This window comes from Crassostrea angulata, chromosome 6 (assembly GCF_025612915.1).
Source record: "Crassostrea angulata isolate pt1a10 chromosome 6, ASM2561291v2, whole genome shotgun sequence".
Classification (NCBI taxonomy): Eukaryota; Metazoa; Mollusca; class Bivalvia; order Ostreida; family Ostreidae; genus Magallana; species Magallana angulata.
In genome coordinates this window covers 58,131,985-58,146,564 of record NC_069116.1, presented here as the reverse complement: position 1 = coordinate 58,146,564, position 14,580 = coordinate 58,131,985, and the positions used below count along the sequence as shown (strand labels likewise).

The 14,580-nt window shown below is 34.1% G+C and overlaps 1 protein-coding gene across 2 annotated transcripts in view; it reads left to right on the top strand.

Annotated features, from left to right (window-relative positions):
• The window catches only part of LOC128187806 (ATP-binding cassette sub-family C member 9-like), a 39,370-nt gene extending 26,244 nt beyond the window's left edge, over positions 1 to 13,126 (top strand). For both annotated transcript variants that reach the window (XM_052858410.1, XM_052858411.1), the window contains exons 21-33: positions 986 to 1,146; positions 1,819 to 1,888; positions 2,101 to 2,258; positions 3,065 to 3,157; positions 3,538 to 3,640; positions 5,505 to 5,618; positions 5,962 to 6,082; positions 6,324 to 6,454; positions 7,028 to 7,215; positions 7,733 to 7,836; positions 8,363 to 8,412; positions 8,804 to 8,950; positions 9,296 to 13,126. In XM_052858410.1, coding sequence (XP_052714370.1) covers positions 986 to 1,146; positions 1,819 to 1,888; positions 2,101 to 2,258; positions 3,065 to 3,157; positions 3,538 to 3,640; positions 5,505 to 5,618; positions 5,962 to 6,082; positions 6,324 to 6,454; positions 7,028 to 7,215; positions 7,733 to 7,836; positions 8,363 to 8,412; positions 8,804 to 8,950; positions 9,296 to 9,436 — 1,581 coding nt within the window. In that variant the 3' untranslated portion in view covers positions 9,437 to 13,126. The remainder of the gene's footprint in view (positions 1 to 985; positions 1,147 to 1,818; positions 1,889 to 2,100; positions 2,259 to 3,064; positions 3,158 to 3,537; positions 3,641 to 5,504; positions 5,619 to 5,961; positions 6,083 to 6,323; positions 6,455 to 7,027; positions 7,216 to 7,732; positions 7,837 to 8,362; positions 8,413 to 8,803; positions 8,951 to 9,295) is intronic.
• Positions 13,127 to 14,580: the final 1,454 nt, after the last annotated feature.

The following is a 14,580-nucleotide window of genomic DNA, read 5'->3' as shown; positions in this document are numbered from 1 at the left end:
CCTTTTTCGTTAAGATATTCGAATGGCACACAATACAACAATTTTGAAAAATGCCTAAAAACAATAAAAGACACCATATCTCAAAATTTTGATCATTGACCTCATATAACTTTTATGCCTGCAGAGTAAGGTCAATATACCTAGTTTAATGCTATTAATGTTTTAGTATTATCATCATTCAGTTTTTTGTAAAATTAAATAAAAAAAGGGTAGGAATTTGAAAACTGATAGAGGAAATTCGGACTGGAATATTAAAAAAAATTGTGAATGAAAACTTATTGCTTTGTGTCTGTTGAGTGTCACTGCCATTCATAAACTGTATTTCATTTTTAAAAGTGTTTAGCAATTTGTATTATTTTCACAATTAAGAAAATTTCAATCATAGTGTAAAATTTTCAGGGACTTTTCTTAAATTTCGAAAAAATATTCAATGACCATTAGCTCAAAAAGTAGGTCATTGACCTACTTTTTTGAAAGTAAAAAATAGCACTCCCATTATAGGTCTTTAACACACAATAGATGGTTTTTCATTATCATCAGTGGATTTTTTTTTCATTCTGAGTAAACGTATACCTTAATTAGAAAGAAACATTGATCTGTCTCTTTGACCTCTTATGTACTGTCGTTTCATTAATATTCAAGGGTTTCAATTTTCGTGGTTAAAGTGAAAAACAAAGTTTCCAGGATCCTTAAATTCGTGGCTAATGATCCTATCAATACAAACTGTTGATAGAAATTGCACTTCAATGAACATTTATTTTCATGGGTAAACTTAACAACGAAATCCACGAAAATTAGTATTCAACGAATATTGATGAAACCACAGTACTTTAAAAAATTGTTACTACTCACTGAAGTTTTTTTTTAAAAGCAATCAATTACAAGCAACTAAGTTGATTATTACTTTAGGTACTTTTCCATCTTGTGGCAACTGATAGCTCTCCGGTTATACTGGAAAATTACTGTATCTATATTTTACTTTCAGACATTTGACAATCACAAATACATGTTTGACTATATGATACTGAACATTTTTGGCCTGGTTGGAGCCTTCATTGCCAATCTAGTCCTGTACTTGACCACACTGAGGGCTTCCAAGAATCTCCATTTCAACCTCCTGGACACTATTCTTCATCTCTCTATCAGGTGAGGTACAAATTACAAAAAACTACTGTGAATTCCTTATATTACGCGAGTACTTCATTCCGCAATCCCGCTGTGATGTATCAAATCGCAAGAATATAAAATTGTGAACCCAGAGCGCTTTATCTTATTTCTTATTGTTCTAAACTCTGAAAAAATAATGACAAGATTTCAAATTCCGGGGAGGATGCTTCTCGTGATTTTACGCGGACATTAATTTCTCATGTTTGATTAGGAATCTACAGTATATATGCTGGGTTATGTTTGCCAAATCACTATTGATACACATAAATATAAATAGTTGATATTAAGTACTTTATGTCCCATTTAAATATGTATGTATCTACTTCTTTTGGTAAATTTGAATAAGATAAATTTCATATCAGGTGATTCATTTTCTCTTTATTTCAAATTCCAAGGCTATCCCTCATGATCACCCATAGAAATGCTCAACAAATTGTAAAACTTAACTATTAAGCAGTGTTGTCACTTGATAAAACACAATTACTTAATATATAAAAGTGAACCAATGAAAACACGCCTCCATGATAGCATGAAATGATAGCAGACCACGAAATAAAAATTAATGTTATTTTAATAAATGTAAAAATGATTGATGTTTTGTATATTTAAATCCTGAGCTTTTATTCATTTTATTTTTTTGTATCTGAGCAGGTTTTTTGACACAAACCCAAGCGGTCGAATTATGAACAGGTTCTCAGCGGATGTGGCAGGAATTGACCAGGTACATTTATTAACATTTATTTTAAGCTCGACATATAAAACAATACATCAATTTAATAAATATTGATGGAGAAAGTCTCTACCCTTAGACAATACAAAAAGTATGTAATTTTATGAGCATTCTAAAAAAAAATTACAAAGTAATTATTCCCATCAGAGATTATTTAGAACTACATGTACCTGTATCTACACTACAGTTTTATGATTTTACAGCGATTGCCTTTTATTCTGGAGAGTTTTACCCGCTGTGTCCTGGTAACAATATCTGCCCTGGCCATTAACGCGATCGCAACACCCTACTTCCTAATAGCGGTGGCTCCACTGGCCATTCTGTACTACTGCTTCCAGTACTTCTTCAGGGCCACAGCCAGGTGAGCTTCAGACATCCGATCCCCCACTCATATCACTCACAGAATCCAGTTCAGCTGATACCAATTTGATTAAAATCACCTTTTAAATGTTTAGCTTCTTGGGTCGTTCGCCACTTGGGACGTGATCTTTAAGCAAATTATTGCAGTTGTTTCAGAGTGGTATTATCAGAATACGGTGAAACACAGCTACTCTACACACTCTTATAATGATACGGTGAAACACAGCTACTCTACACACTCTTATAATGATACCATGAAACACAGCTACTCTACACACTCTTATAATGATACGGTGAAACACAGCTACTCTACACACTCTTATAATGATACGGTGAAACACAGCTACTCTACACACTCTTATAATGATACGGTGAAACACAGCTACTCTACACACTCTTATAATGATACGGAGAAACACAGCTATTCTACACACTCTTATAATGATACAGTGAAACACAGCTACTCTACTTATAATGAATTCATACTAACAGCCAAGTGAAACACAGCTACTCTACTTATAATGAATTCATACTAACAGCCAAGTCAGTTTCCTTCTCTCATAAAATATATCTGAAGTTTCTGGATAAAGTAAACTACTTTGATAACAAATTTATAGTTGCTCTTTCCTTGTACTTCACTTTAGTTATGATTTACTGTATTCTAAAATGAAACTTCACAGTTAAAAGCAATATACTGTTTGTTGTTTGACCCTTTTCAGTACACAGCTGTAAGGGTCTATATACATCAGGTATATTTTATGTTGTTGATTATAAATCTTGATTTGGAATATTTGTTTGCATTAACAGGGAGCTTCAGAGGATAGAGAGTGTGACAAGATCACCTGTGTTCTCTCACCTGTCAGAAACTCTCAGTGGGATGCAGACAATCAGAGCCTACAGGTAACTAATTACACGCATTGTTACATTGACCTTAGTTTCAATGTTTACAGGTGAGGAGGGATTGTGTATTAGCTTACAGGTATGTAGAACTTTCAGGAAACAGTCGCTGCCAAGAACTATGACTTCTGTACCAACAGGTAATAGCAGAATGTATGATAGCATTGCATTGATGAGTTTTGGATTTCAAATTTTGGATTTGATAAACTGTAACTAAGGCCCATTGATATTACTGGCACAGACCTCCAGAAGGTTCACAGCATAATGACTGTTGAAGCTATTGTAACTCTAAATCCATTGTATATCAAATCTATTCTAGATTACCGTAGCGCTTTGCAAGTTTTTGATAAGTACTGGTATGAAGTGTCTTTTTATATTTTCAGAGCTGAGCGGCGGTTTAGAAAGAGAGCTTTTGCCCTCATTGACAACAATAATACTCCCTATGTTTTTGTGATGGCTATAAACAGATGGCTTGGAATTCGTCTGGTAAGTCAACTGATTACTGTAGATAAACTGGTAAGTCAACTGATTACTGTAGATAAACTGGTAAGTCAACTGATTACAGTAGATAAACTGGTAAGTCAACTGATTACTGTAGATAAACTGGTAAGTCAACTGATTACTGTAGATAAACTGGTAAGTCAACTGATTACAGTAGATAAACTGGTAAGTCAACTGATTACTGTAGATAAACTGGTAAGTCAACTGATTACTGTAGATAAACTGGTAAGTCAACTGATTACAGTAGATAAACTGGTAAGTCAACTGATTACTGTAGATAAACTGGTAAGTCAACTCATTACTGTAGATAAACTGGTAAGTCAACTGATTACTGTACATAAACTGGTAAGTCAACTGATTACTGTAGATAAACTGGTAAGTCAACTATTTACTGTACATAAACTGGTAAGTCAACTGATTACTGTAGATAAACTGGTTAGTCAACTCATTACTGTAGATAAACTGGTAAGTCAACTCATTACTGTAGATAAACTGGTAAGTCAACTGATCACTGTACATAAACTGGTAAGTCAACGGATTACTGTACATAAACTGGTAAGTCAACTGATTACTGTAGATAAACTGGTAAGTCAACTATTTACTGTACATAAACTGGTAAGTCAACTGATTACTGTAGATAAACTGGTTAGTCAACTCATTACTGTAGATAAACTGGTAAGTCAACTCATTACTGTAGATAAACTGGTAAGTCAACTCATTACTGTAGATAAACTGGTTAGTCAACTGATTACTGTAGATAAACTGGTAAGTCAACTGATTACTGTAGATAAACTGGTAAGTCCATTGATTACTGTAGATAAACTGGTAAGTCAACTGATTACAGTAGATAAACTGGTAAGTCAACTGATTACTGTAGATAAACTGGTAAGTCAACTGATTACTGTAGATAAACTGGTTAGTCAACTGATTACTGTAGATAAACTGGTAAGTCAACTGATTACAGTAGATAAACTGGTAAGTCCATTGATTACTGTAGATAAACTGGTAAGTCAACTGATTACAGTAGATAAACTGGTAAGTCAACTGATTACTGTAGATAAACTGGTAAGTCAACTGATTACAGTAGATAAACTGGTAAGTCAACTGATTACTGTAGATAAACTGGTAAGTCAACTGATTACTGTAGATAAACTGGTAAGTCAACTGATTACTGTAGATAAACTGGTAAGTCAACTCATTACTGTAGATAAACTGGTAAGTCAACTCATTACTGTAGATAAACTGGTAAGTCAACTCATTACTGTAGATAAACTGGTAAGTCAACTCATTACTGTAGATAAACTGGTAAGTCAACTGATTACTGTAGATAAACTGGTAAGTCAACTCATTACTGTAGATAAACTGGTTAGTCAACTGATTACTGTAGATAAACTGGTAAGTCAACTGATTACAGTAGATAAACTGGTAAGTCCATTGATTACTGTAGATAAACTGGTAAGTCAACTGATTACAGTAGATAAACTGGTAAGTCCATTGATTACTGTAGATAAACTGGTAAGTCAACTGATTACTGTAGATAAACTGGTAAGTCAACTCATTACTGTAGATAAACTGGTTAGTCAACTAATTACTGTAGATCAAAACCACAGTAAACAGCCAACATTTTTTTTAAGACCAAGGAAAAGTACTCACTGCCACGATTTTATGGTGTCAATTTTAGCATTTTTCTTGCTCAAAATTATACGTACATGTGATAGTAATTTTTGTATTAACTTTAATGAGAATTATTATAATTGCTCTTTAAAACTCAAAGTTGTACTTGTTTTCGGATGGTTTTGCATAGTTTCAGGTTGAAGTATTAATTGGTTGTAATTTTGTCCCTATTTAGGACTATATAGGGTCTCTGCTGGTGTTTTTATCTGCTATATCCAGTCTGGCCACCTGTCTGACCGGGCAGACCTCTCCAGCTTATGTCGGCCTCTCAATCACCTACGCTTTACAGGTATGCCTCTCAATCACCTATGCTCTACAGGTAGGCCTCTCAAACACCTATTCTTTACAGGTATGGCATAGCCTTATTGATAAAAAGTGTGTTGCTGTAAACATGAAAATTTTCATGTGGGGAGTAAAACATCAAGAGAAAGTACTTGGGAAATATTTAACTCAAAATTAACTTGCATACAATGTACATTTATATTATTTTTTAAATAAACATTCATAATATGGAAACAAATTTTGCTTTTTGTTTCCTATTGGTTATTGTGTAATTAACAACACATGGAAACAAAATTTACTGTAGTCTGTAAACTTGGCATTGAAATGCAAAAATGAATTTATTTTTTCAGGTGTCTATCTACTTGAACTGGATCGTCCGTAATGCTGCTGAGCTGGAATTGTCAATGAACTCGGTGGAGAGGGTTGATGAGTTTATCCACCTGGAGCGAGAAGTTGACTTCCACCATAAAGGTCAGGGGTCCCACTCAACATAATAAAAATAGAAAGGGGAAAAAACCAATGATATACTTAACACAGCAGTGAAAATGTTTGTGTGCTCTGAAAATAATGCATGCTCCTTATTTAGGTCAATTGAATCTGCAAAGATATTTTTGAAGTCAAATAATTAGGTAAAAATCAGGTCAATTAGTGTATGATATGGTTGAAGAGATTTGAGATTTAAAATATTAAGTTGTGTACTTGCATTTTGCAGGTAACCATAAACTGGAGAAAGGGTGGCCAGTGCATGGAAAAATAGAGTTTAGGAATGTGAGTCTAAAGTATGACAAGGACTTAGAGAAGGTGGTGACCAACGCATCATTCATCATCAACCCTGGAGAAAAGGTGAGGAGCTTGTAGCGGCAACAAAGTGAAATTGATCAACTAGAATCTTCTTCTCCTTTGTTTGTTCCAAGTTAATCTAAATTTTAAAGAACATATTCAGCTATGATATATCTCTTCTACTTTATTTGAATACACAGAATTAAGGAGGACAAATTCCTCTCATTTGCCCAAGGGGCTGTGAGAGTGAAACCCTTCCTATAGATAACATGTATATGTGAGAATAATGACTAGTAGTATTTCAGAGTTTACAAACTTCACTTATGAACTTAAAAAATGTGGTTCAAGATTGTTGAAAACCTTTAAAAAGTTGTTCTACAATTAGTTTTTTTATCTTTTTTCTTTGCAAATTGTTCATGGCATTGTTTCTTGTTTATCGGAAATTGTCCAGTGATGTCTACTAACATGATGTCACAAGGTACACTGAGCCTGTTACATTAAGCATAATGAATTAATAGATAGGCAGATCTAACTGTGCGTGTTTCTAATGAATCTGATAGTGAAAATCTAATTCTATTATTAGGTTTGCTCTTCAAACAGCACACTGTGAAACATATTACATGTATTTCATTTTAGGTTGGAATATGTGGACGAACTGGGAGTGGAAAATCCTCATTGACCTTGAGTTTATTCCGCATGATTGACATATGTGAAGGAGAAATTTACATCGATGAGAAGGACACTAAGAGAGTTTCTCTGGAAGAACTGAGGAGTAACCTGGCAATTATTCCACAGGACCCTGTCCTGTTTACAGGGACAATCAGGTGAGGACTACCTAGCACATCAACAATCGCTATAAATTGGACTGACAAGCACATCTGATATTATTTTCACTAAGGGAAACCCAGTGTATCAACTTTCAATCAGGGCCACCTAGCACATCAACTATTGCTTAGGCCATTTAGCACATCTACTATTACTTTCAAAAAGTGCAACTTTGTATAACAGCTACTGGTATTACTGAGGGCCATCTAGCACACCAACTATCACCTAAAGCCACATAGCACATCTTCTATCACTATCTCTAAGGGCCACCTAGCACAACAGCAATCTCTAAACTTTATCTTATTGCATCTTTCCTAAATTTTCCATCTGTAGAGAAAAGAAGTTTATATACCATACACTAAGGGTCAGTAACCTTTTAAACTCATGTATATTAGGTGTTAGTTTATCCAAAAAATAAGAAGTATTATAGGCTTGTATAATTTTGGGGATAAATTAAATGCTGTACATTAACATTTTGTATGACACCCTTATATAGTGATGAAATGTTTTGTGTAGGTATAACCTTGACCCTCAAAATGAGATCCCAGATGAGAAATTGTGGTCAGCATTGGAGACAGTCCAACTGAAGGATTCCATCACAGAGCTTCCCAATCAGCTAGGTGAGTGTCTGGAGAATTCCAGGTGAGTGTCTCAGTCTGGAGAATTCCAGGTGAGTGTCTCAGTCTGGAGAATTCCAGGTGAGTGTCTCAGACTGGAGAATTCCAGGTGAGTGTCTCAGTCTGGAGAATTTCTTACTGAGGTACATGTACATATACATGTATGTATGTAAGTTTGTAGGAACCTTGGTTTTGGTGAATAAGTTAGATAATTGATCCATATTGAGCATTATCATTTCTATATTTTCTAAAAACTGTGTTAAGGCATGTCAAAATTGGATCAAGATTGGTATGGACATTGTATTCTACTTTATGTACCACATACGTCTATATCGTTTCTGTGGCTTGTGTAACTTGGCACAGTCTTGAGAGTGCTCATCCAAATTCTCTATCCCTATAGTGAGAACATTAGCCAGTCAAGCACATGCTCTGGTCAATATGCCTGAGACTGTTATTTTATTGTATTTATATATACTGTAAGATGTCACCATGAGTTATAGATTAGTAATTTTCCGCTGTTTACTTTTAGATGCCAATGTGTCAGAAGGAGGTGAAAATTTCAGCGTCGGCCAGAAACAGGTATGGAAGTCTCTTGACAATTATTCCCTAAAATCATTCATTTTTAGAAAGTAATTACAAACTTTCAACATAATTTTAGAAAAATAGATCATTTATGTGATTTCAATACTATGGTTCATTTACAGTTATTTTTTTTTTAAATGTTCATTGTGATTTTGTGGGCAATATGAATTTTTGTATATCTTTCACCCTGTCAATGTCAAAACCATTCCCAGCTACTGAAATGTGTCTCTGCTATTTAACGAGTCTCATCTAAATCTCTCAAGAAAGCATCAGAAGGGTAAACCATTGTTGAAATGTGGGTCCATGCATTTTTCAGGGCATTATCATGTATTATTTCAGCTGGTCTATATAATCAGACAGTTATTTAGCAATTTCTCCTGTATTTCAGCTGTTCTGTTTGGCGCGGGCGTTCCTCCGGGACAACAAGATTCTTGTCCTGGATGAAGCAACAGCATCCATTGACCTGGAAACAGACAATAAGTTACAGAGAGTCATCGCCTCTGCATTCGGGGACAAAACTGTCATCACTATTGCTGTAAGCTTTTCCTTGGATTACTCTCATTCATTCGCATCATGTAATTGATGCTTTATGCTTCGGTACATGTAAACATCCTGTAAAGATGAATATGGAAAAATTAGTAAACATAGTCTTTGATTTCATGACATGAATATACTTTTCTTAGAAATGATAACTTACTATGTGTGCACAGTGAATGTTAATTTTATTAAATCTTCTCATCAATTTAATGTAAATCATTGTCTCATATAGACATGCATATCCATGATAACCACGTATGGTGTATATATATAGAAAAATAAATTGTTACCTGTCTTGTTCTATTTTGTCCCACAAATCAAAAATTTAAACTTGATCTTACAGCATCGGATCTCAACCATTTTAAAGTATGACAGAGTTATGGTTCTTGAAAAAGGAGAAGTCAAAGAATTTGACTCGCCTCAAACTTTGCTCAAGAATCCCGAATCCATCTTCAGCAGTCTGGTACACAGTAAGAAGAAGTGAACGCTGACAGAACGTCTGTGATAACCCACCAATCAGACTTAAACTTGACTTTGTGTGATACAGTTCAAAGCTATTGTTCAAAGTTCTTCCAAGAAGAGCAGGAGATTTTATGGCATGTATAAAAACAAAATGATAATGTGATTCTGTGGTATTATTTATGTAATGGTTTACTTTTTTAATTGATGTGAACATATGAAGTGGGGTTTTTTTTTCATTGAAATTTTTTGTGTATAATGCATTCGTTGCTTTTTTGCAACTTGTAAATAAAGATATATCGATCACTTTATTTTGTAAAAAAATCAGTGAAATGAAGGACCATTGGTCCTGGACGAAGGAGAGATGCCTTCAAACTAGAGTCATCAATGTACCATATATTGAAAAAAGTTCTTAGTGACATACTTGTATTCAGGGTTAATTATGCATGATAAAGGCATTAATTTACATACAGGTATTTGTCCTTTGGGATTTGGTATTTGTCATATGTCCTTTGAGAAAAAGACAAAGTGATACTGAAGAATATCATTTTTTGGTAAACAATCTAATATCATGTTTGTGAATGCAAATCCTTAGAGGAATTTTTAGATTTGTACATACCTGTGGTTTCTGATCAGAGAGGGGCATTCATATCGTCTTGTACAACTCTGCCAGTGCTGATTCTTTTGTATGATTCAGGCCTTGTTTTGTTTTGTAGTTGGCTGTCCATTCAGTGTAAGTTAATCATGCTGTTATTAGTTTTGCCATAGAAAATCATTTGTTGCACAGGTACTATTTCTTCAACATTTGCCATATGGCATTTTATGACATGAGTGTATCATGTGCCATTTGTTAATTTTTGTCTCAATTGCCATATGACATTTTATCATGCATCATATGCCATCCATTAATTTTCATATGAATCGTCATTTTTGTGCGATTTGCTGTGTGATAGTTTCAGCATCTTTGCTGTATGTGACAATTTTTGTGTATGTCAACTTCCACATATTCCAAACACTTAGTAGAACTCTTTGTGTTATTGTTGTCTTAATTAGTAAAATATGTCATGACAAAACGAATGCAATTGTGTAAGAAATGTTTTATGTGTGGTTTTCACAACTTTATTTTTTTCAATCATGATTGACAAAACGTGTATTGCTATTACAATCATATATTGTATTTCTTATTTTTGTATAAACGGACAAATCTGACAATGCTATGAAAAAATACTCATTTTTTCCACTATGTAGAAATTAGATATTTTTTAATGTGATTACTGATTACGAAGTTAATTGTTATGAAATTGTTCTCCAAGATTGACATAATGTGTCCATTAGCACTGTTTTCGTGCAAATTGTAACAGCGCTGTGTGTCCTGTAATTCAGTGACGATTGTTGGTGATTGTTTGTTCACTTCTTTGATCCAAAACTATCTTTGTTTTTCTTTGTGTTTCTTTGTATACACTTTCCTAACTTTGCTTTTTGTTTGTTCAATCAAAGAATTATATATCTTAAACAAGTTTTATTTGATACAAATAAATATGATTTTTGTGATAGAAGTATGACTGCAATGATTTTTATGTTTTCTGGTTTTTTCTGTTTTTTGATTATTTGTTGTGTTATAATTTATCTGTGCTTTTTTATCAAAAAATTATATCTGCAATGAACTATATGTTTTGTTTTGTTGGTTTATTTGATGCTTTTTATTTTATATGTGCTTTTTGTCATATTATCTTGTTGTTAGATGTAAATTTACTGGTATTTTATCATTGTTTATTCTTATTTACTTGGCCAACTCTATGAGTTTATGATAGCAGATTTTTATCAGTTAGCAAACATTGACCAAAAAACTCTGCAACATCTTCAGAAAGCGTCTCCCCTATGAAGGAAACTGGTACTTGTTGTGAACGAACAATATCAAAAGTATTTAAACATGCAATTTTCAATTAACGATTATAAGTATTTGTATATAAATTTGCCAACGATACATAAATAGTATTGGTAGATGCAGTTTCTATGATTGTGTCTAGTATTGTAAACAATAAATTAATGTAACTTGTAGATGCTATTTATATGGAAATGGACTTTTATTTAAACATGCATTGTTGAGAAGACATTTACCTTACTGGTAATTAATTAGAATTTTGGGCAACGACAGTGTCTTTATTTTTTGTGAAAATGGACAGTATTTGATTTATTGATGGGAATTTAAGAATGAATTTTTATCAATCTTGTCAAGTAAACTTCATAGTAATATTTTCCATGTTAAGTTAGTTGTAATATTCTGTAATGTGAGCCACAGTTAACAGATTTGTTTTGTTAATGACCTTACTATTACAGAGATTGTCTCGCACTGTATGATCAATGTTTGTTTTTTAGTGGAGCAGTCTTGCTAGAGTCCTGTTTGGTGCTATTCATTTACCTATACAGATGTAAAGTACAGTATGTGTACAGATGTACAGCACCATATGCGTAAACCTGTAATACGTACAAAAGGTTTACACCTGTAACATATGTATAGTAAGTGTACACCTGTAACACATGTACAGTAAGTGTACACCTGTAACATATGTACAGTAAGTGTACACCTGTAACATATGTACAGTAAGTGTACACCTGTAACATATGTACAGTAAGTGTACACCTGTAACAGATGTACAGGAAGTGTACACCTGTAACAGATGTACAGTACAGTATGTGTACAAACTTCAATTTGTTGTTTTATAATCAGGTCACTGTGTGTTAAAAATGGCTATTGGATTATATTGTATGATAGATTTTTATTTCATCTAATTGAATTGCGTGTAGATGCTAGATTAGATAGGTATAGTTTTGATTATACATGTATTATCATTAATTCTTAAAAAAGTAGCATCTTATTTATATAACGTTTTACTGACAACAATGGTCTTGGTGTGCATGGGTGGGGACCATAGAGGGGATGGATGGGCTGGGGGTGGGCCATCTAATTGTTTAGGACTAACAAGAAGAGTTGCTGTGATTTACATGTTTGCTGCTCAGGATGCTTACACTGCCAAGACTGAGGATCCTGAAGTCTGATCAAAACTTGGCCACTGTGGCAATAGTACCCAGTAGTACATAGTACCCACTAGTAGTCCACAGTAGTACATGTAGTGTAGTATGACACAAGGTGAGCCAGGGTCCCATGATACAATCTCTTTATGACTAAGACCTCTTTGTATTTCATCATTTAGTCTTCTTATTTACTCCTGAATAGCGAATACAGGTGTAGGCAAGTAGCAGGGAACTTTTTCTTATGCTTTTGCATTAAAAAAAATGCATTCCTCTAACATTTCTCTAAATATTTAATCTGTGTATGTAGTAAGTCTTTTTGGTTTTTCCTACCCTTATACTTTGTGCCTGCTACTTTGACCAACTGATCAATAATTTGTTATTTATTCTATGGGAGGGAGATGATCCTATTTTCTTGTATAAATTAGGGCCCAAACTCACCTATGATAGCCTCAGACATTGCCAAGAACAAACAGATAGTTAGAATTTTCAGAGATTTTTTTGTATGTAGCAATGCAACTTGTAAGAAATGTGAATAATTTGATGTTTCACAGAAGACGAGACTTTAGAAAACAAATGGGGTACACTGACAATATATTTTGTTGTACAGAAAATTTTGTTTATTTAGATATCAATTTTACAAGTTTTATGAATTTTAGGATCAAAATAAAAAAGTGAGTGTATATTTCAGTGTTTGTTGTGTTTTTTAAAGTCAACAAATTAACCATCAGATCTACCTAAAAATTTAAGATATGATTTGTTTGGGTTAGTAATAAACTATTATTTAGTGAAGAAAAAAAATCTATATATTTTACCTTTTAAATTTGGGTATTTTCCTATATATTTATATGGAGCTTTTCTTCTAAAGGAGATCAATACAGTCTAAAAATGACAAAGACCATCAATCCCTCTTATTCAAAATTGATATAAAAAGCTGCCCAATTAGCCCAGAAAGTGAAATAGCCTGTTTGGTATTTGAAATACAAATGTAAATTCATTTTAGCTCACCTGAGTTGAAAACTCAAGTGAGCTATTCTAATTACTTTTTGTCAAGGGTCCGTCTGTCTGTAAACTTTTTACATTTCCATTTCAATTTCCATTTTCTCAAGAACCACTGGGCCAATTTCAACCAAACTTGGCTTAAAGCCTCATTAGGTGAAGTAAATTCAAGTGTGTCAAAAGAAAGGGTCACACATTCTTTGAGCGGGAGATAATTAAAAATGATTGAAAATTTGTTGGTTATTTCAAACATATCTTCTCAAAAACTATTTGTCCAGAATAGCTGATAATTATGTGAAAGCATCTTCAGGTAGTGAAGATTCAAGTTTCTTCAAATCATGACCCTCAGTGGTAGGGTGGGGTCAATATGGGGGTTCGAATTTTTACATTAATTATGAAGACACAAATCTCCTCAAAATACCAGTCGGCCAGAAAAAGCTGAAACTGTTAAGAAAGTACATGTATCTTTAGGTAGTGTAGATTTAAGTTTGTTCAAATCATAGTTCCCGGGGGTAGGATGGGAACACAGTGGGAGTTTTCAGTCTATACATAGGAATATATAGAGAAAAATCTTCTCAAAACCCGTTTGGCCAGAAAGATGTAACTTGTGTGGAAGTATCCTTAATTAATGTAGATTCAAGTTTGTTCAAAGCATGATCCCCAAGAACACAGGAGCCACAATGGGCAATTTGGAGTGTCTGAAGTTTTACTTCTTTTTTGTTTTCTTGGGGTTTTTTAGCTCACCGAGACGAAGTCAAGGAGAGCTTATGCTATACCCTCGGCGTCGGCGGTGGCGTCGGCGTCGGCGTCGGCGTCCGGACCTGGTTAAAGTTTTTGTTGCAGGTCCTGTATCTAAGCTATTACTTGTCCTATCTTCACCAAACTTGCATGGATGATGCATCTGGACCTACTTATGGACTTGAAAGACTTGGATGCTGAATCTGGGTCCTAGATTTCAGATGCTGGAGGAGGTTAAGGTTGTTGGACCAGGTTAAAGTTTTTGTTGCAGGTGCCCTTTGATAGCAGTATCTTAGTTACTGCTGGTCTGTACTTCACCAAACTTGCATGGATGGTGTGCCTTATGATACTGTACGATGCACCAGACAGGCTTGAGTGCTGAATCTGAGCTATAGGTTTCGG